This window comes from Pholis gunnellus (assembly GCF_910591455.1).
Source record: "Pholis gunnellus genome assembly, chromosome: 12".
Lineage (NCBI taxonomy): Eukaryota > Metazoa > Chordata > Actinopteri > Perciformes > Pholidae > Pholis > Pholis gunnellus.
This window is the reverse complement of record NC_136539.1, coordinates 23,126,054-23,146,232: the sequence shown is the minus strand read 5'-3', so window position 1 is coordinate 23,146,232 and position 20,179 is coordinate 23,126,054. Positions and strand designations below refer to the sequence as shown.

Genomic DNA, 20,179 nt, shown 5'->3' with positions numbered 1-20,179 from the left:
AAATGTTCAGCAGATTATGACTCAGCTACACCAAATATATACAAAATGATATGATAATGGTAACAGGGTTTGGGGATAATTAAACCCGAGACTTTGTACAGTGAAGTGACTTCCATCAGTGATTAGCATGGTGGCAAAATGAGGCAAAATGATTTGTCTCAAGAATAAGCACATTCAAACACACATAAGCTGTTTTATTCATTAGTTCTTACTGGTAAACCGAGCTTTATGCTCTGGAAGTTGGTGGACATTTAACAAGATATTATAGTTAAAACACAGACCGCTCCGTCACACCACCGGTCATGTTCAACATGTGTTTCTTTGAATCATTTAACAATATTATTTAAAAGTGAATGTTGTCACACGAGGCACAGCTGTGGAATTGTCCTTGTTTATGCTCGGACTCTTCTGTCTCTACAGTATTTGTTAAGAGTGGAAGGAGAAGGAGGTGGTGACTGTTCATTTAAGCTCTTATTCCTCCCTTACCAAATCATCATTTCTATTTCTATCTACAAAGATGAACCCTTGAACACATCACCATCATTTTAATAATATATAATGATAATAATATTATTACCTGATGTAATAAGATAAAACACATCAGATCACAGAGCCCATGACAACCTATTAAAATCAGAAGGATAACATAAATAATTTAGTAATTAAACACATTATTCTAATCAAGGTTTAAATCCTAAATTACACATTCACGACAAACTCCTCGGTCACATGAACGCACCTGCGGGATCACGTGACCATGACACCCGGGAGACCATCGTGCACCTCAACGTTTTGATTTTGAGAAGTAAAATAATCTAAAGAAGAGATTAAAGATGGATTCAGGAGACAACGCCAGCACTGCGATATGCAAGTTTTGCGGGGAGGCGTTCAGCCTGCCGGGTAATATATTTAAATTCGTTCTGTTACAGTTTAATATCGTGTTTTATCATAACTTACGTCAGCTAATAGACGTCAATTTACCTGCTAACTCTAGCTAACGTAAGCTAGCTAAATTACAGGCAGATATGCTAGCAGGCCCTTTTTTAAGTTTTTAAATACCAATCATTTATACTTAACGCGTAAAATACAACTAATTATATTGTCCTCGTGTTGTTTTCTTGTGCGGTGTGCTAAGCTAACAAGCTAACGTAAGTTCGAACAGGAGGGCCTCAGAATCTCGCGCCAAATCTCGCGATAGTGGAAACGTGATATTGATCAATATTTGTGATAACTGAAGCGTCATTGCATCATGAGGCGTGGTGTTAAAAACACTGATTAAAATATGTTTAAAATATATAATAATTATTTTAAAGGTGTTACAGATGTTGTTGAACTTGTAACTTAGCTAATAATAACAAAATTATATATATATAATAAAACAATATAAGAATTAGCAGTGACAATATACACCAAATTGTTAATAAATACACTAAATAAACATATGTCTGGTTTAAGAATAGATATAAAAATTAACCTCTTCGTTGTATTTCAACTGATGGTCTTAACCGTTGATCATTCATTGTTAAAATCATTAACACTGTTTTACAAACTTGTTGTCTTATGAACAATATTAATAAAAACAAAAACTAGTAAATTACAAAACAAACATGTCAGCATGACGGCGACTCAACGTTACTTGAAACCATATTAAAAACAGTTTGTTTTAATATTATAACAAATCATTTTCTTTCATGAAATCAAGCAATTTGTGAACTTTTGGCAAATTAATTTTACATTTGTATTATCTCGTAGTTGATGCAGAGCGGCTGTGCAGGAATTACTGTTGGGTTGTAATGTGCTTTTAAATAGAATCATAATTCACATGTGTGTGTGTTATTGTTCCTGCTGGTCTTTCCTTCGTGTGTTGGTTCAGAGGATGACGTGGACGGTAACCTCCCTCGTCTGCTTCTCTGTGCTCACATCTACTGCACGTCCTGTCTGCTCTCCATCCAGCGCCGCGGAGCTGTCCGATGTCCAGAGTGTGAGGTAACGCTCGGCTCCCTGCTGCGGCGGGAGAGCCGCTGAACTCGGGAAGATATCGATTCTTATCTCCTTCTATACTTCCAAGAAACAGTTTTTAAAAACCCTTTTCTTCTGGAAGATAAACTAGATATTGCACAATATGAAAATTAATATTAAATTCTAAACAATTGTTGATAAACCACACTGAATGACAGGAACGCACAACGTCACGTTCATGAATGTATTAAATTAAATGTTAGAAACGGAGCATCTGACTAAAGTTCTGCTCTAACCGAAGGACACGGAGTCATGAACATAACGCATTGACTTGTTAATATTTTGAAATTATTTAAATTGTATTCATGCAACATAACTTCAACGTGTTATACTTGAAGTCACTGAGCTTTGAGAAATGCTGAAAACATTATTTAACATCATTTCTACAAGTATTAGCATGAATAACTGTTATTATTTGCCTTTGCGTGTTTACGTTATTGCAATCAGTTCATATAACTTTCTAAAATATCAAAACTCAATCATCTTTTCCTCCCTTCGCTCTGTTTTCATGACGTAGTTTACCACAGCGCGTTTATTCGCGCTCAGCAGACTAAAATCAGCACCTTTTTGAACAGAATTGTTTTGATTCAGCAGTTGGTTATGAATTGATATCAGACGTAGAAGAAGTGAAATGGAGGAAGCAAACAATGGTGGAAGGGTGAGAATGAAAAGACAACGTCGGGTCTCTGCAGGTTGAGTCGACGCTTCCTGAAGGAGGCGTGTTCGGCCTGCAGGAGGACAGCAGGATCATCGGCCTCATCTACACGTCCAAGATGAACAAGATGAAACGGTACAATGACCTTTGTGAATGTCGAGACGAACCAGGCAGCTGACACACCTTTGTGTAATATATTATAAAAGAGAGTTGAGTTTATCTCTGATCGTTGCTTTTGTGTCTTCTTAAAGATGTGAGCGATCAAAGAATCGCAAAATGCCCAAATTATCTCCGTCCAAAGACGTGAAGGCCGATACTGAGGATCCGGAGCAGGTACGTCGCCTCAGTCCGTCGTGTTAACGTTCAAACTAAACTCATCTCATCGTTTGCACTTTGTCAGACTTTGTCCCTATAACGTGGATTTATATCATCAGTACGACGGGTCAGGAGGGGAAAAAAACAGCAAACTTTACGTAGAAAAACAGATCAAGAAAGAGATGAACGGATGATTTGGTGCAGTGACTTAACCAATGAACTTGTCCGGACTATTGTGATCCACTCATCAGTAGATGTGTGTGGAACTTCTCACTTATTGTCATGTGCTTTCACTACTGAACAAGAATAACTGTGGAGCAACCAGGCGATCAAATGTCAATAACATGAGGAAAAATATTCAATGCAGACATTGAGCTCTTGAATGAGGAGACGAGGAAAACAAATATATATATATATATATATATATATATATATATATATCAACCATACGTCTGCATTTGTCTCATCTACCAGCATCAAGACAGGAAGTCGTTGAAGTAGTAACACCCGCCTCTTGCTCGATTCGGTTGGCTACCTGGGTCAAGCGTGACATTGAGGAGCGGTGCGGAAAAGAATATTACAATTTTAATGCGCGCGAGAAAAACTCGGCGCAAGAGAGGAGCGTGTCTTTAGGTTTCTTTCTTTTTTTTAAACGTAATCTATTGATGGACGACTGTGAAAGTGGTGTCGCTATTGATATTCATATCATCATAAGCTCTTGGTGAACTTGTACGAACACATTAGAAACATTGTGTTTAAAGAAAAGAGAGAACATTAAAGCGCTGATCACTTGCTGGCCACTAGGGGGCAGAAGAACTCCAAAACAAGCGGACAGAAATATTATCTTGTTTTAATTAACATTGTTCCAGCCGACAAGCTGCAAACACAAGAATAAATTCACGACCATGAAACTCAACGAAGTGGACGGAAGGATATAAATGAATTCAGATTAAAACGGTTAAAGTTCTGCTTGTGTTCATGTAGCCGGCCGATGTGGAGAAGATTAAGAAGTTGGTGGATGAGGCGCTGGATCGAGCTGCAGAAAGTCATGCTGTTCTGGAAAACATCCATGAGGTGAGCGCTGCGCTACATCCCATAATAAAACGTATCAGTCTCATAGTTCAGAGTTTTCTGCCGGTCACGTTTGCACACATTCTTGTCTCATTTTTCAGGAATGTGGTGAAATAAGTTTGGAGCCTTGTTGTCGGTGAATCTCTCACACAAAGCTTGTGGAGCTCATCCATCAGAAGGTTCTGTTTCCTCTCCGCAGACGCTGACCGGTGGACGGACCGAACAGCTGAGGAGAGAGAGAGAGAGGCTGGAGGTTGAGATCAAGCAAGCTGCAGACAAAGCGTCACACGCTGTTCAGAAGTGGTGAGAATATAAACCGTCTCTGAACCCTGTGAGACATTCAGGGCTTTATGTCTTGAAGGCACATCTATGCTCTCTTCAAACACAGGAGCTGCTGGTCTACTGCTGCCTCCGTCTGTTAGTTTGTTTCTGTTATTGTGTGACTTCAGTGTTTCACATTTTTAGTTCACATTCACCAGAGTCACACAAACGCACTAACCGATGGAGGCAGCTGTAGAACCAGCGACTCCTGTGTTCTGAGAGGTAGAATCTCTGTTTTTGTGAATGGATAACGTCTTCAGTTCAGCAAGGTAAAGCAGCGTAAACATTCTAAATATAGCGTTCACTTCAACTTGGAAGTGTCTAAAACCCCCCCGCTGGTTCTCCTGTCTGCTATCTACTGTAGTGCAACACTAACGATGGTGAAAGTAGCTCATACAAACACACCTCTACATCAAACCGCCTGTTGTTTCTTTGTCAACAGGAAGGACGTGCAGTTGAGCCGGCTGACCGAACTGGAGGCCGAGTTCTCATCCAGCCAGTCGGAGGTGAGCTGCGTGCAGAAGAGGATGAAGGCTCTGGAGATCGCCATGCAGATGGCCAGAGAAGTACGACGCGTCCCCTTCCTGAAGCGGTACTGCGACCTGGACAAGGTGCTTTAAAGTGTTGTACATCAGATACGTCCAAGTGAGCATATAAGGTGATTCAAGACACTGTGGCTGCTTGTTGTTATCGTGCTGCTTGTGTGTGGATGACAGGTTGTGGAGACGCTGCAGGCTCCGGTGGATAAACAGTCCTACGATATGAAATGCATCACTATGGGCTCCGGGATGAGGTTTGACATTTTAAACCTGATGTTTGTTTCCTGTGTTTTGTGTTATTTACGGAATGTGCACGACACAAATTAAAAATTCAATAAACTAAACTTGTTTTCCTGTTATATGAGTCTGATATCGGGTCACAAAATGATGTTAAATATCAAAAATAACTCAATATTGATGCTCTTGCCACTGTTCATATTCCCTGCAATTATCTTTGGTGTGTGTGTGTGTGTGCGTGCGTGTGTGTGTGTGTGTGTGTTCTAGCTGTGTTTTCCGGTCAGAATGTCTGAACCAGAGTCTGGAGTTATCTCTGAAAATGGAAGACGGCGTCTCGAAGCAGTGAGTCCTTAAATATCTTCCGTTTAGCTGCGGATGCTGTATTTAATATACTCGATGCGTTCTACCGAGGATGTAATAATAATAAATATCTTTACTTGAAGAGCACTTTTCAGACAGACTTCATAATAATTGCGTCGCTCCTGATGTAGCATCTCAAGATGCTAGTTTAGCGTTAGCACGAGAGTCAGATCGCTAAACTGCTCAGCTGCTACGTCAACGTTCCGCTTCGTGAAGGAGTTCATCAGCAGGATTCATTCAGTGAGCAGAGCGAGGCCCACAGCTGCAGGGAGGACTCTCATTGACGTGTAACCGGCTCCACCTAGTGGCACAAACCCGTACTACAGCTAATCTATACAACGTTTAGACGGTTAACCACTAAACCGCTCCTCTGGCAGTAAATATATTTAAAATGACTGAGCCTATTAACATGCCCTTTTCCTTTTATCTCTTAACTCGTGTAACACCTGTTGCTGTTCTCTCTCAGGTTGTCCGAGTCTCCTCCCAAAGACCACCAGCAGAGCGACTCCAGCAGGAAGCCCGTCTGGCAAAGTGCAAAGGAGGGGAACAGAAGCCGTGTCTCACCTAAACCGGACCAGGAGAGCCCCGGAGCCATCGGTTCCTCCTCGCGGGGCTCCAACCGCTCGGACCCCGGAACTCCAGACGTGATCCTCGAGGAGCTCTTGATCGAGGGACGAGAGAAAGGTGTGTGTTTGTCACGTGTTCCTGTGTCTGATTTAAATAACCTCAGATCCAATCAGAACATTAAGAGTTCTTATGATGGAGGCAGAAGAGAAGCCTTTGTTTGTTTGTTTTTTGTTAAATGCTTCTTGTTCTCCTGCAGCTGCCCCCCCCACCGGCCCTGAGCTGGCCAACGACAACGGGAGAATCCAGAGGAGGAGGACCAGTCTGTCGTTTGGCAGTAGGAGAAACGGTAAAGAGAGTCAACGTCTCCAACGCAGGCACATACAATAAAAGTACACAAAAGATAAAAACAGAAAACACGGAGCACACACAGCGTTGCCAGACAGCAAACAACCCATAATACTAAGGATGTCCAGATCAAGACACAGAGTCCCGATCCTTCTGTTTTCATAGATAATACAGCTGCACAGTGTCAGCGTCAAGTACATTAAAAGACATCCAATGTATATTGAATTGCTCCGGCTCCTTTTCCCTCCTCCTCTTTCTCTCATATCTCTTCCTATTCCCTTGATTCCTCTTACCTTCCTCCCTCTCTCGATGGTCCTCTCTCCTCCCTCCTAGTCACCCAGTGGGTGGTGGTGAGCCACGTGGTGAATCCGAGTCACTTCTACGTCCGCTACGTGGCGGAGAAGAGGGAGAGCGAGGTCATATCTAAGAAGATCAACCACTTCTGCTGCAGCGACGGCTGTCGCTTCACCTCCTGTGACACCGTGGAGACCGGTGAGCTTGTGTGAATGTGGAGAACTTTAACTTTCAGCATATTGCGTTTAGGGCTGGGCGACAAAAAACTATGGCCGCATTTCAACCAACCCACCTGGGCCACATACACACACATTACATATTTAGGATTTAGTTTAGTAAAGCCATGTTGGTTCTGTTTAATATTTGTCCCGTTTCTTGTGATAATAAACTGTATATTATTTTATTTTATATTCTATTTTATTTCATATTATTTTATTCTATTTTATTTCATATTTTATATATTATATTTTATATTATTTTATTTTATATATTATATTATTTCATATTTTATTTTATATATTATTTTATATTTTATTTCATAAAATTTTATTTTATATTTTATTTCATATTTTATTTTATATATTTTTTATTATATTTTATTTTATATATTTTTTATTATATTTTATTTTATATATTATATTTTTTATATTCTATATTATTTTCATATTTTATTTCATATTATTTTATATTTTATATTTTAAACCATAATTAACCTTTTGGTTTCTTTAGGGTTCTGTCTGAAGGAGAATACTCTTAAAACTGAATTGAGCATTATTATTATTGTTATTTGTAATAATGATAATAAATATAAATCAGGATGATTATATTCTTATTTCCATAAAGCACTAATAGTTCATGTTCCTGTTCATGGTTCAAGTGAATTATGTTTATTCAGTGTGCAATTAAAAGATGAAGAATTCTGTTGATTGACTGACTGCTGCTGACTTCCTGTCTGAGTGTTTACAGAAGTGATGGATCTCCTCTGTTCTCTGCTCCTCTTCAGGCTCCTTGGTCTTTGTGAAGTGGAAGGAGGGACTCTGGTTCCGGGCCAGGCTGGTGGAGGTCTTTCAGGACGGATGTGTGGGGGCTGTGAAGATCTGCCCGGCCACCCAGCTGGCCAGCGTCCGGGTCTTCTTCCTGGACTCTGGCCTCGGCAAAAGCCTCGCCATAGAGAAGTACACACACACACGCACACACACACACACACACACGCACACGAGCACTGGGTTTCCAGCAGGTTAAAATGAAGGTTTTTGCAGCTGAGGAAGGGACAGAAGCCAATTTATGTTAACATGTTCCTTATGCGGTCCAATCAGGTTCACTGCATCCTTAAAGGTAGATCACTTCCTGCACAAACAAAATGCATTACCAGTCCTTTAATCTCTGCACAGGTCTAGACCTGAATTAATGAATACATATTTGCATAATTTGCACATATTTTGCACATCATCCTGAACCGTAACTGGATGATTTCACTTTCGGTACCGTGTGACTGAAAGATCAAATCTTTAAATCAAGTTAATCATTTAATTATATCAGTAAAAAACTCCCCCGAGCATCTGAGTATCGCTTCAGTTTAAAGAACATCATTCCAACCGCGTGTGTCTCGACATCTTCTCCAGAGAGGAGGAGACCGCGGAGTCCTCGCTGAACGCCGTGAACGACCACCTGAGGAAGGTGGGCGAGGGCGTGAAGGTGCAGCTGAGTTACTTTGCTCCTCAGGCCATCAGATGTTCACTCAAGGACCTGGTCCCCTACGATCTGGTAAGACCGCTTAGCTTCAAATAAAATACACCGACATGTCAAATAATGACATTTCCCTTCTCTGACGAGGAGAAAACGCAACGTGAACAGTGTGTTCATGATGTGTTAAGACAACGGAACGTGGGACTGGTCCACGGTGTAGTTTACTGCTGTTTACTGTAAACATTGTGTTAATAATCAAAGGTAATCCACAAAACAGGAAGCTGAGGATGTTTGGAGAAAGACGGGGTTCAGCGTGAGCTTGTATCAGCAGATACTCACGAGTACCTCTGAGTGCGTTGATGTTGCAGTGTGTTCTCCTCGTTCAGACAAAGGGCTGGAGCAAAGAGGCCCAGCTGGAGTTCCTCAGTGTGGTCGGCTCTGCGGCGGTGGAGATGCGTCCCCTGGGTCAGGACAGAGACTGTCTGCTGGTGGACCTGAGGAAAACTCCCATGGACCAGTCCAGTGACGTGCCCATCTCCGTCAGAGAGTACCTGGTCTTCATCGAAGTGGCCAGGTGACCAAGGAGGACTTGTGCCGATCACATTTTTAATCGATTGTAGTTGACTCTGGCGTTACTACCGAACGTCGTCTGTGCTCTCAGGTTTTACTCTCCGGTGAAGTTGGGCAGGAGGCCTCTGCTGTACTACCCTCCGAAATATCCCAAGATCAACACGGAGCTCAATGCCGTGGTGTCCCACATCAACAACCCTGCAGACTTCTACATCCAGCTGGTACTAAACATGCCCTATATTTATGTTTTTATATATATGTCTGTGTGCTGAAACGAGGTGCAGATGCCAGCGATGTAGTTTAGAATTACTAGAGAACAGAAATGATCTAAAAAGAAGATTAAGCACTTTTTTTAACATTAGCATTTTCCCTTTTTATTGTCTCCCCCCCCCCCCCCCCAGGTGGACAACATGGAGTTCGTGTTGCTGTCGGCGAAGCTCCAGGATTGTTATGATGCGACTACAGTGACGGAAGAAGACGACCTGAACATCTACTGCCCCGTCATAGAACAGGCCTGTGTGGCCCGCTACGAGGACAAGCTGTGGTACAGAGCTCAGGTCATAGGTCAGTTCAAGCCTCTGTAACAACACGAGGAAAGAGTTCTGACCTCACAAAGAAAGCAGAGATGGAGTCTCTAAAGTAACCGTGGTGTGTGTGTGTGTGTGTGTAGGTCATCCAGGGGGCAGACAGGTGGAGGTGCAGTACGTTGACTTCGGCAATAAGAAAGTCGTGTCAGTCGGCGACTTGAGGAAGATCAAGGATGAGTTCTTCGCTCTTCCTTCCCGGGTGAGAACTCTTCTGATGACTAAACGTCATCGTCTTCACCTGCTGTAACGCGGCTTTGACCAACAATGTGTTCCCACTGCATGGCACGGCTCAACTCCACTCATATACGCTCACTGTTGGTACCAGGTGTGTTTCTAGGTTTAGTTGCAGAAAGAAAGATAATCCTCGTTAACGATAACGTCTTAACTCCGCCTCCTAGGAGCTCAGCTCGACGGAGGTGATGACCGGGTACTGTCCACAACTTTTATTGATGGAAAACCCCCAAAAAAGAGCGAGTCGAGCTGCACAACGTAGCGGAAAAGATGCATTTGACCATCCTGTCTAAAAATCCTCAGGAAGAGATTAATGTCATCACAGTTCATTGTGGACACGTTCCTGTACTAGTTCCTGCTTCACGTTTAGACACACTTGGGACATTCTCTATGAAAGAATAATCCTCTTTACATTATTGTATTTACTTCTATGTTCATGCTGAACACTCCTTGAGGAGCTTTAAGTCAACAGGAAGTGTCTCTTCTGTCCCAGGCCGTCCGCTGCCGTCTGTCGGATGTGATTCCTCCGGATGGAAGGAGGTGGAGCGACGCCTGCAGCCACAGATTCATCAGCCTGGCTCACCAGAAGCTGGTCACGATTGTGGCGACAGGTACTGTGCGCGCGTCTTCATGTTATCCAGCAGTAGGGATGGGTGTGGTGAGGATGTTATCCATGCTAGTACTCTTATCGATACTGCATCTCTGGTTTTGTATCCCCGTCTTTGTTCCCTCACCTGTACCCCTCCAGGACAAGTCCCGAAGTCTGAGCCTCTGCCGGTGAACCTGTTTGAAAGTCCTCTGAACGGACCGCTGGTCAACATCGCTGAGCTGCTGGTCCGAGAGCAGCTGGCCTCCTTCAAAGAGGGGTGAGACTGTTTGTTGTGTGACTGGAGTTTGGATCGATCAGTACAAGGCTTTACCTCCTCCTCCTCCTCCTCCTCCTCCTCCTCCTCCTCCTCCTCCTCCTCCTGCAGACTGCAGTCATCGGACGCTGGAGAGGAGTCGGCCATCTGGGACTCTCCTCTCGAGCTCGGGTTGTCCTCGGAGGGCCTCGACGCTCCGGACCAGAGCGTCTCCGGAGAGCAGAGCGAGGAGCCGCCGGAGTTTCATCCTCAGCTGAAGCTCCCGGATCAACTGAAAGACCTGAAAGTGAGAGTGAGCCACGTGAACTCACCGAGCAGCTTCTACGTCCAGTTCACCCGGCACGACGCTCAGCTCAAAAGGTCGGCTCTGAAAACAAGCAAACCATGATTATTAATCATTTAGGTACACTTTTCACTGTCGATGAATGACAAATGAATTGATGGAGTCTCTGTGTGTGTCTCAGGGTGTGCGAGCTGGTGAAGGAGGAGGTGGAGCTCTCGGAGCCTGAAGACGTGGAGTGGAAGGAAGACGAGTTCTGTGCTGCTCTCGTCAACGGCGTCTGGGAGAGAGGACGCATCTGCTCACACGTCACACCTGCAGACTCTGCAGAGGTTGAGATACTCAAGTGTTTGTCTTCTGTTACAACTTTCTATCCTGCAGACTAGAGGAGGAGGAGAGAGGAGGAGAGAGGAGGAGGAGAGGGAGGAGGAAGGAGGACGTTATAATGTACCTTCAGCCAGTACTCATGTTCACTGAGCAGAGCCTGAAGGCATCATGATGTAACTGAAGTGAACCTCCGTTGGTTAGCCGTTAGCGGTGCTGCTAACGTTACTAGCTCTCCTCTGATTGGTTGTTTACAGTGAAACATGACCAGAGACTAGAAACACGTGTTCTACTGAACGTTGGAGGACATTAAGTCTTAACGGTTGTTGTGAACTGATGACGATGACGCCGTGTCTCTGCTGCCAGGTGATGCGCTGTGACCATGGCAACAAGGTGAAGCTCCACGTCAGCAGCCTGAGGACGTTACCGCTCTCCTTAACAGGTTCCCTGGCTCTGGAGTGCTCTCTCACTGACATCAGGTCTCACACACACACACACACACACTAATATCAGGTCTCACACACACACACACACACACTCTCTCTCACTGACATCAGGTCTCACACACACACTCACACACACACTGACATCAGGTCTCACACACACACACACACACACACTCTCTCTCACTGACATCAGGTCTCACACACACACACACACACACACTGACATCAGGTCTCACACACACACACACACACACACACACACACACACTGACATCAGGTCTCACACACACACACACACACACACACTGACATCAGGTCTCACACACACACACTCTCACACACACACTGACATCAGGTCTCACACACACACACACACACACACACACACACTCACTGACATCAGGTCTCACACACACACACACACACACACACTCACTGACATCAGGTCTCACACACACACACACACACACACACACACACTGACATCAGGTCTCACACACACACACACACACACACTCACTGACATCAGGTCTCACACACACACACACACACACACTCACTGACATCAGGTCTCACACACACACACACACACTCACTGACATCAGGTCTCACACACACACACACACACACACACACACAGACGATCCTTCTTCCTCGGTCTCTTTCATGGTTCTTATTTCCTCTTTCAGGCCAGCAGGAGGCCGATCCACGTGGACGGCGACGGCCTGTGACACGATGTCCTTCTACCTCACCGGAGCCTCGGCTGTGATGACCATCAAGGTCTTCCTCTGCTCACCGTGGCTCCTTTATCTACTTATTATTATTATTATTATTATTATTATTATTATTATTACTTTAGTCATTTCCCTCTTTGCTCTCCACTATGCACCTCTTGTCTTTGTTGCTGCACTGACCAAACAAGGTCTGTGTGTGTGTGTGTGTGTGTGTGTGTGTGTGTGTGTGTGTGTGTGTGTGTGTGTGTGTGTGTGTGTGTGTGTGTGTGTGTGTGTGTGTGTGTGTGTGTGTGTATATATTTTGTACTCTCCTCTCTTGTTGTCCAGGAGCTGACAGACGAGCGTCCGGTAGCCGTCACTCTGTTCTGCTCCAACAAGATGGGACAGTTCATCAGCATCGCAGACTTTCTGGCCAGCGAGGGCCTCGCCCTCAGGGAGAGAAAACCCAGGTGTGTGTATGTGTGTGTGTGTGTGATTATTAGGATTTATAGGTCTTAAATAACATCAGCGACCTTTCTTTCATCTTCTCTTCTGGTTACAATACATCAGAAGTCTAGTTTTGACTCGTTATAATCTTCAGTCGGACTCTTCTGGAGTCACAAAGGTCTGATATTTGTAAGATGTTTTATAACTCGTCACTATTTTTGACAGCCAGGACTTTGTGCCACTATTCAATGTTTGATATTCTGTCTATTATGGTCTGTTTGACTCTAAATGGACCATCATTTACTAAATGAACATCATGCTGTATTGAAGAAGACTTGAAACTAGAGATTGAGACCATAAACTCATGTTTACAATGTTTACTGAGGTAATAAATCAAGAGAGAAGTAGAGTCATTTTCTCATAGACTTCTATACAACCAGAGGAGTCGCCCCCTGGTGGACACTAGAGAGAATGCAGCTTTAACGCGTGAAGCTTCAGCTGGCTAAAACACACTCTGCCTGATCAGGTTCTCACTGTCAGTTTGTTTCGTTCCTCTTGCAGAGATGCTGCCGTTCAAAAAGCCAAACAAGCTGATGCACAGTCTCCAGCGAGCGAGACGCAGACAGACGGTTCTGATGGCGACAAAAAACAAACTCCCAAAGCTCCTCCTGCCGCTCCTCCTGCCGCTCCTCCTGCCGCTCCTCCTGCCGCTCCTCCTGTCGCTCCTCCTGCCGCTCCTCCTGTCGCTCCTCCTGCCGCTCCTCCTGCCGCTCCTTTCTCCTCCCTTGTCTCCGCTCCAAAACCAGCGCCCCGCGCCATCATGTCTGCTGAGAAGGTGATCTTATCAAACGAACTGTCCTCTCAGACACAGTTTGCTTTAGTCCAGACTAAACCCGGAGGAGCAGCATTGAGTTCCTATGCACCAAACATTAGGAACAAACTCCAACGCTTAGTTCTTTTACATTAAAGCTTAAAGACTTCTCTGTTCATGCTATTTATTAAACCACGCTTTTGACTTTTTATTCATATTTTACACTGCAATATTTATTCTCCTGTTCTGTCTCATTCTGTGCTTTCTCTCGTTATCTTACATTTGATTTTATGTCTTTTTATATTTCCTTGGGTTTCTTTTATGTCTCATTTAAAGCACTTTAAAGCATTTGAGGGACATTTGTTTAGAATATAAAGTTTCCAACAAAAACTATATAAATATAAAAAAGTGATGCATGAACACTGACCTATTAAAAGAGAGGCTTCGTGTGTGTGTGTGTGTGTGTGTGTGTGTGTGTGTGTGTGTGTGTGTGTGTGTGAGAACAGGTGAAGACCGGGTTGTACGACCCCCCAGAGCTGCCGTGTGTCGGTCACATCCAGACCAGTGTTTCTGCCGTCGGAGAGGACGGACTCATTTACACCAGAACACAGAACCAAGGTTCCCTTCACAGCAGATCTTCACTGAGATCTTCTTCTTCTCTCTGTGGTCTTGATTTTCTCTGTAATATTAAAGTTCTGCTCCTCTATGAAACAGAACCATCATGACTAGAAGTAGAGAGAACTACAACGTGTCTTTAGTGCAGAACAACAGTTAGAAGTTACATTTCTTCAATCGTTTATTTTACAAAAATTGCCAAACATTGTAATCTATATGTCCAACGTTTGGGCGAGTGTCCACAAGTGTTACCCGTGTTTTGGGGGGAATCGAGGCTCTACGTGTTACATATATTGAGCTATTTACATTTCTACGACCTCTGTTCAGCAGCAGTTCAGTCAAAGTTTAAAGGATTTGTTGTCACGTGACTGTTGGTCTCAGCCGAGTGAATCGCTGCTTCATAGGAGCTCACGATCTCATGTTTAGAACGGTTTATTTGGGGCACGTTTTTAAATGAGGCTTGTAGAATAAAATGTTTTTGATCAAATATCACATTTTAAGCTTAGTTTCGGTCTATTTTTCTGACTCATCGCTTTGTCACACATGATGTGTTCAAGGGCCGTCAGAAAGATAGAAATCTGACAATTATGACATTTTTTTCCAGCTTCCAGCTGTGATAAACGGTGTAGTTTTGACGACTGTTTAAATAAAACATGCTCTTGTTGGGTTTGGGGGGTTCAGAGGGTCACTCGGTGTCCGTGTCACGGTGACTTCTTTAACCTCGACTCCGTCTCGTTTTCTGTGTCACAGAGCGTCAGCTGGAGCAGCTCAGGGAGAGGATCCAGCAGAGCATGAAGACTCTGCCCCGACAGAAGCCCTACACCTGGAAGTCTGTGCGGGGCTGTGCCGTCATCGGGCCGGACATGCTGTGGTACCGAGGAACGCTGCTGGAGGTGCTGGGAGGACACGTCAAGGTCTGGAAGACATACAACACGTCCACGAGTCCTTATGAAGACTGCTCGGCTCTAAATATCTGTCTGTCTGTGTGTCCAGGTACAATACGTGGACTACGGCCTGGTGGAGAACATCCCAGTGGTCCATGTGTACCCGATGCTGCTGTGTGACGACGTCCCTCAGCTCTGTATGCCCTGCCAGCTGCACAGCATCAACCCTGTAAGTGTGTGTGTGTGTGTGTGTGTGTGTGTGTGTGTGTGTGTGTGTGTGTGTGTGTGTGTGTGAGTTCTTAGAAACCGTTGTATGGTTTTGGTGTTTCTTGTAATCGGTGGTGATCTCTCTCTCCGGAGGTTGGGGGGAGGTGGCAGCAGGATGCGGTGGCCTTGCTGAGGGAGGTGTTGCTGAACCGCTGTGTGGACGTGCAAGTCACGGTAGAACGACGCCGAAGCCTTTTTTTAATGGTGTCGCACCTGAATACATGAACTGTGAAGCAGTAGTCCACTCCTCCATTAGTTAAGCTTGCTTTATACTCGATGTGCTTTGGTCGCGCACGTCTGTGTTTCTGTAACCGGCTCGGAGCTTTTCAGACGTTGACGTGTCTGATTAGAATCGCTCTCTAGATGCTTTAGGAACAGGAAGTCTTAAAAGTCTACATGTGAGTGAATGTTTATCAGCCAAATCAAATAGTTTACAAGATATTCAACCTTTTTGTTTCTTTATAAACATTTAACACTTAAGACTTGTTTCAGGGTTAGTAGAACGGTAATAAAGTAGTTTATGAGTTCATAGATAATTACAATCCCTCCTCTTCATCGTGGACGTTGCATTACGGTGGTTTGCAGGTTACACTCGTTGTCTTTTTGATTCTTCACAGTTCATTCAGTTTGTACGTGTTCTCGTGTGTGTGTGCATGTATTTGTGTGTGTGGTAGGAGCTGCCCTCTGACCTGAGGGGACCCCTCACTGTTGAGCTCTTCCTGGACGGGTTGAGCATCAACAGGATCCTGTGTCAGCACGAACATGCGTCCATGGACCAGACGGTCTCTGCACAGAAGGTCCGTCTGTGGTGGTCTGTGTTGTGTTGGTCTGTGGTGGTCTGTGTTGTGGTGGTCTGTGGTGGTCCGTGTCGGTCCTCAGTTCACTCATAACTGTGTTTCTCTCTGCAGGGACACTCAGAGATGTCTCCTGCTCTGCTGCTGGATGATTGGGACATCGACATTAAGGTGTTTTTAGTTTGTTAAACTCTTTTCCAACGAAAGTAGCTCCAAAGGTCAATACTCGCCATGCGCTCATTTGCATATCGGTGACATCACGTTGTGCAGTGATTTGCATAAAGCTTAGTGGTCGTGAGAATTGTTAGCGGTACTCTACCGGTAACACCGAGTGTGAACGAGGCCTCGATGCTGTGTCTCCAGGATCTGAGGGGCCCAGAGGAGCCCATGCTGGGGCCCTTCATCTACCCGGACCTGCCTCAGGAGGGGGAGCAGTTTCAAGTCCGGGTCAAGCACCTGTGGACCCCCAACGTGGTGATGATAGCGTTACTTCCCTATGAACGAGAGGATCCCGTTTGAATGATTTGACGTGTGTGTAAAAAGTCATTAGTCGTCATAAATGTTTGTCCGTCCGGCAGCTGTTCCTGTGGCCGTTGGAGGGAACAGCTGACGTGGAGGTGGATGGAGAGACTCTGGATGAAGCTCTGACCAGAATCAACACAAACATCAGAGCTCTGCAGAGACTCAGCAACTTCCGTCACGGTAACGTGTCGCAAATAGCCGTTAAAAGAGAGACGACGTCGTAGATAATAACGACAGACATTCGGGGCTTCTTTAACAACCTCAACAGAAGCTTTAGTTGTAAACATTTGGGGCAGCACTGATCAGGAGAATAGAAATAAAAGAAGATATAAGAGAACGTTTGGATGAAGAGTCTCACAGACTCTTCTGCTGGCGGTCTGCAGGCGGTCCGTGTCTGGCCGAGTACAGCGACGGGAAGTTCTACCGAGCCAGGATGATCCGGTTCTGCAGCGTGGAGCCCGTCAAGGTCCTGGTCCAACACGTGGACTTCGGCTCCGACGACACGCTGCCCACCAGAAAGTAGGAAGCTCAGGAGGACGGTTCTGTGCTCATCTCTCTCTTGTGATATGTGTGTGTGATGGTTCTATGAGTCCAGGTGTCGTGTCTCTTCCCTGTCAGGCTGCGTCAGATGCCCGCCGAGCTGCTGCGCTTCCCGTCTCGGGCGCTGAAGGTCAGAGTGGCCGGCTTCAAGGCTCCGAGTGTGAGCGGCGAGGAGGACGTGCTGCCCTACAGCCCCAGCTGGAGCGTGAAGGCGGCGATGGAGATGATCGACATGCTGCACGGAAACATCACCGCCTCGGTCGTGGTAAGAAAACGCTCCATCAGGGTTTCACTATACATACTATGTTAGCAGCTGCTCTCAAGTAGAATAATCCCAAAGTCCACACCAAAGCTTCACGTGTTAAAGCTGCATTCTCTCTAGTGTCCACCAGGGGGCGACTCCTCTGGTTGTATAGAAGTCTATGAGAAAATGACTCTACTTCTCTCTTGATTTATTACCTCAGTAAACATTGTAAACATGAGTTTATGGTCTCAATCTCTAGTTTCAAGTCTTCTTCAATACAGCATGATGTTCATTTAGTAAATGATGGTCCATTTAGAGTCACACAGACCATAAAGCAGGGGATGCTTTAGGGTCCATTTACAGTCTAACAGAACTGCCGTCGTGTGGTTTCTTCTTGTTCAGGCGCGTGAGCCAGAGCTCACGGTGCTGCTGTACGACGAGGACGAGGAGCTGGTTCATCTTCCTCTCGTGAGCAGCGGACTGGCTGAGTTTGAGTGAAGCCGACACACAAGAGTTCAGTTCATGTAAGTTCTTACAGCTTTTTTTTTTTCTTTTCAAAGTGTCTGCAGGTTAAAAAGTGAATTTTCCCTTCAATGAAGAAGTTGTAACCAGCGGAGTCTTAAAGATAAAACATTGAGCGTCTCTGAATGAATTCCTCTTCTGGTCTCCAGGTTTTACTTGCTGACGTCCTGCTGCAGCATCTTCATTTCACTCGTTTGTGCTCTTCCACGGCTCCTCTTTAGTTTCTACATGTAGCAGAAGATGTGACGTTCACAGTGATTCTGTGCAGCAGTGGTTTTATTTAAGTTTGGCTCGTTGTGAGTGTGTTGACATGGCTCTTTGTTTTCCAGCTGTTGTACTCGTGTTTAATGAAGGTTCACATTAAAGTCCGAGTCCAACCTCTCTGCTGTGTTTTCTTTGTGAAGAATAAAATGAGACGTACTCACAGATTCTAAAAGACAAAACTCACATTTTTTTATTTTACACAAATATACAGTAAGCTAAGAAAATAAATAGGTATTTAACATTTTTACAAATTAAAATAGCTGTAAACAAACACTTAAACACACTGAAACATTTCATTTATCCTCAGAGCTTCACTGAAAATGTAAAGAACGCGAGTTACTGTTGAAATATTCAGATTCAGGAGACTGAACGTGAGGTTCTGGTGTAGAAAGATTAAAGAGGTTTTATGATGCAACAACGTCTTTGTGTCTGAAACATTAACGGTGACATCTGGAGTTCCTGTTAACAGTAAATAAACACAAAATGAGAGTTAAAATGCTATCTTCTTTTTTCTTATTCTGTTGTAATCTTTAATGAAACTCTGGCACAAGAATTTCCTTCGGGATTAATAAAGTTTTCATCTAAATATTCAGTAGATGCACATGTTTGCATCCAGATGTGCTCATGTGAGTTAAAGTTCTTCTAATGACGCTCAGGTTTGGTTTTGGTTGTTGGTCACATGTCGTCTGTTCCACGTCCAGAAATGATCCGACTGGACCCAAGTTCAACAACCCTTAAAGTACTTTGTTAAAGTAGTACTACATGTATCTGTGCAGTACAAGTATGTGTGTTTAGTTTTATGTATGTGTTCATATTTTATTTAGATTGTTTGATTAGTTTAGATATTTTGTATCAAAATCCCTTTAGCACAAAATTAATAAAAATACTTAAGTACAAAAATAAGCAAAGTTCTTATGAAATGAAAAAAATCCTGAAAGACAAAATGTTGCTGAACACTTATAAAATAAATTAAAAGTCCTCAATTAGAAAATTAAGTACACTTATGAAATTAGCAAAACCCATAATTATAAAACATATTGTTAATAAGAATATTCTTTGTTATAACAATAAGCAAAGTCCTTAATTACATAATATTGTGAATTCATGAAGTACAAAATAAGCAACATTTTAATGAAAAATAAATGACAAAATCAAGTGAAAGGCTCATGACTTAAGTTAAGCAAAATCCTTTATTATAATGTTTTTTAATTCCTTGATTACAAATTTAAGTCAGTTTACAAAGTACAACATTTCTTCAATTCTTATGAAATAAGCTAAATCCTTAACTGTATTAAAAAAGGTAAATTCATTGATTGCAACATTAATTATATTCATGAAGTACATAAATAAGCAAAATTCTAAAGAAATAAGTAAGATCCTTAATAAAAACAATGAAGCAAAATCATTAATTATAGCATTCTTGTGAAATATACAAAATTCTTAACTATGACAAAACCAGCAAAATCAATAATTACAATGTTCTTATGATGTTAGCAAAATCATTAATTATGGAAAAAAAGCAAAATCCTTGATTACAAAATGAAGTAAAATCATAAAGTACAACTATGAGCAAAATAGTAAAATGTCTAAATCACAAATAAAAGATGTTTTAGGGGCTGATCACAGCGGGGTGCACTATTGTTCTTATTTGTATTATTATGATTATCTTTTAGATAAATGTTGCTCACTACAATAAAAGAGTCATGTGAACCACAAGGAGCTAAAGTGAAGTCATGAAGCTCATTCTATGTTTTAAAGGACAAACAGCAGATTGTGAACATTGAGTCTCGTTCTGCAGAATGTAGCAGATAGAAGTCAATGTTTCATGTTTATTCTAATATCTCAC

At 43.4% G+C, this 20,179-nt stretch overlaps 1 protein-coding gene across 1 annotated transcript; it reads left to right on the top strand.

The window, feature by feature from the left end:
• Window positions 1-833: 833 nt before the first annotated feature.
• On the top strand, window positions 834-18,073 carry rnf17 (ring finger protein 17; the record flags this gene model as incomplete). The annotated part of the gene is made up of 36 exons (XM_079170313.1): window positions 834-900; window positions 1,874-1,986; window positions 2,712-2,809; window positions 2,926-3,007; window positions 3,974-4,063; window positions 4,260-4,363; window positions 4,824-4,992; window positions 5,098-5,174; window positions 5,984-6,201; window positions 6,341-6,430; window positions 6,763-6,921; window positions 7,727-7,898; window positions 8,346-8,487; window positions 8,796-8,983; window positions 9,071-9,200; window positions 9,381-9,543; window positions 9,650-9,765; window positions 10,291-10,408; window positions 10,546-10,663; window positions 10,772-11,020; window positions 11,125-11,272; window positions 11,631-11,743; window positions 12,400-12,490; window positions 12,772-12,893; window positions 13,432-13,705; window positions 14,188-14,299; window positions 15,047-15,210; window positions 15,290-15,409; window positions 15,541-15,621; window positions 16,122-16,241; window positions 16,356-16,412; window positions 16,605-16,715; window positions 16,820-16,943; window positions 17,147-17,282; window positions 17,382-17,568; window positions 17,950-18,073. The coding sequence occupies 36 exons, from the start codon at window positions 834-836 to the stop codon at window positions 18,043-18,045; spliced, it is 4,719 nt and encodes a 1,572-aa protein (XP_079026439.1). The 3' UTR covers window positions 18,046-18,073.
• Window positions 18,074-20,179: the final 2,106 nt, after the last annotated feature.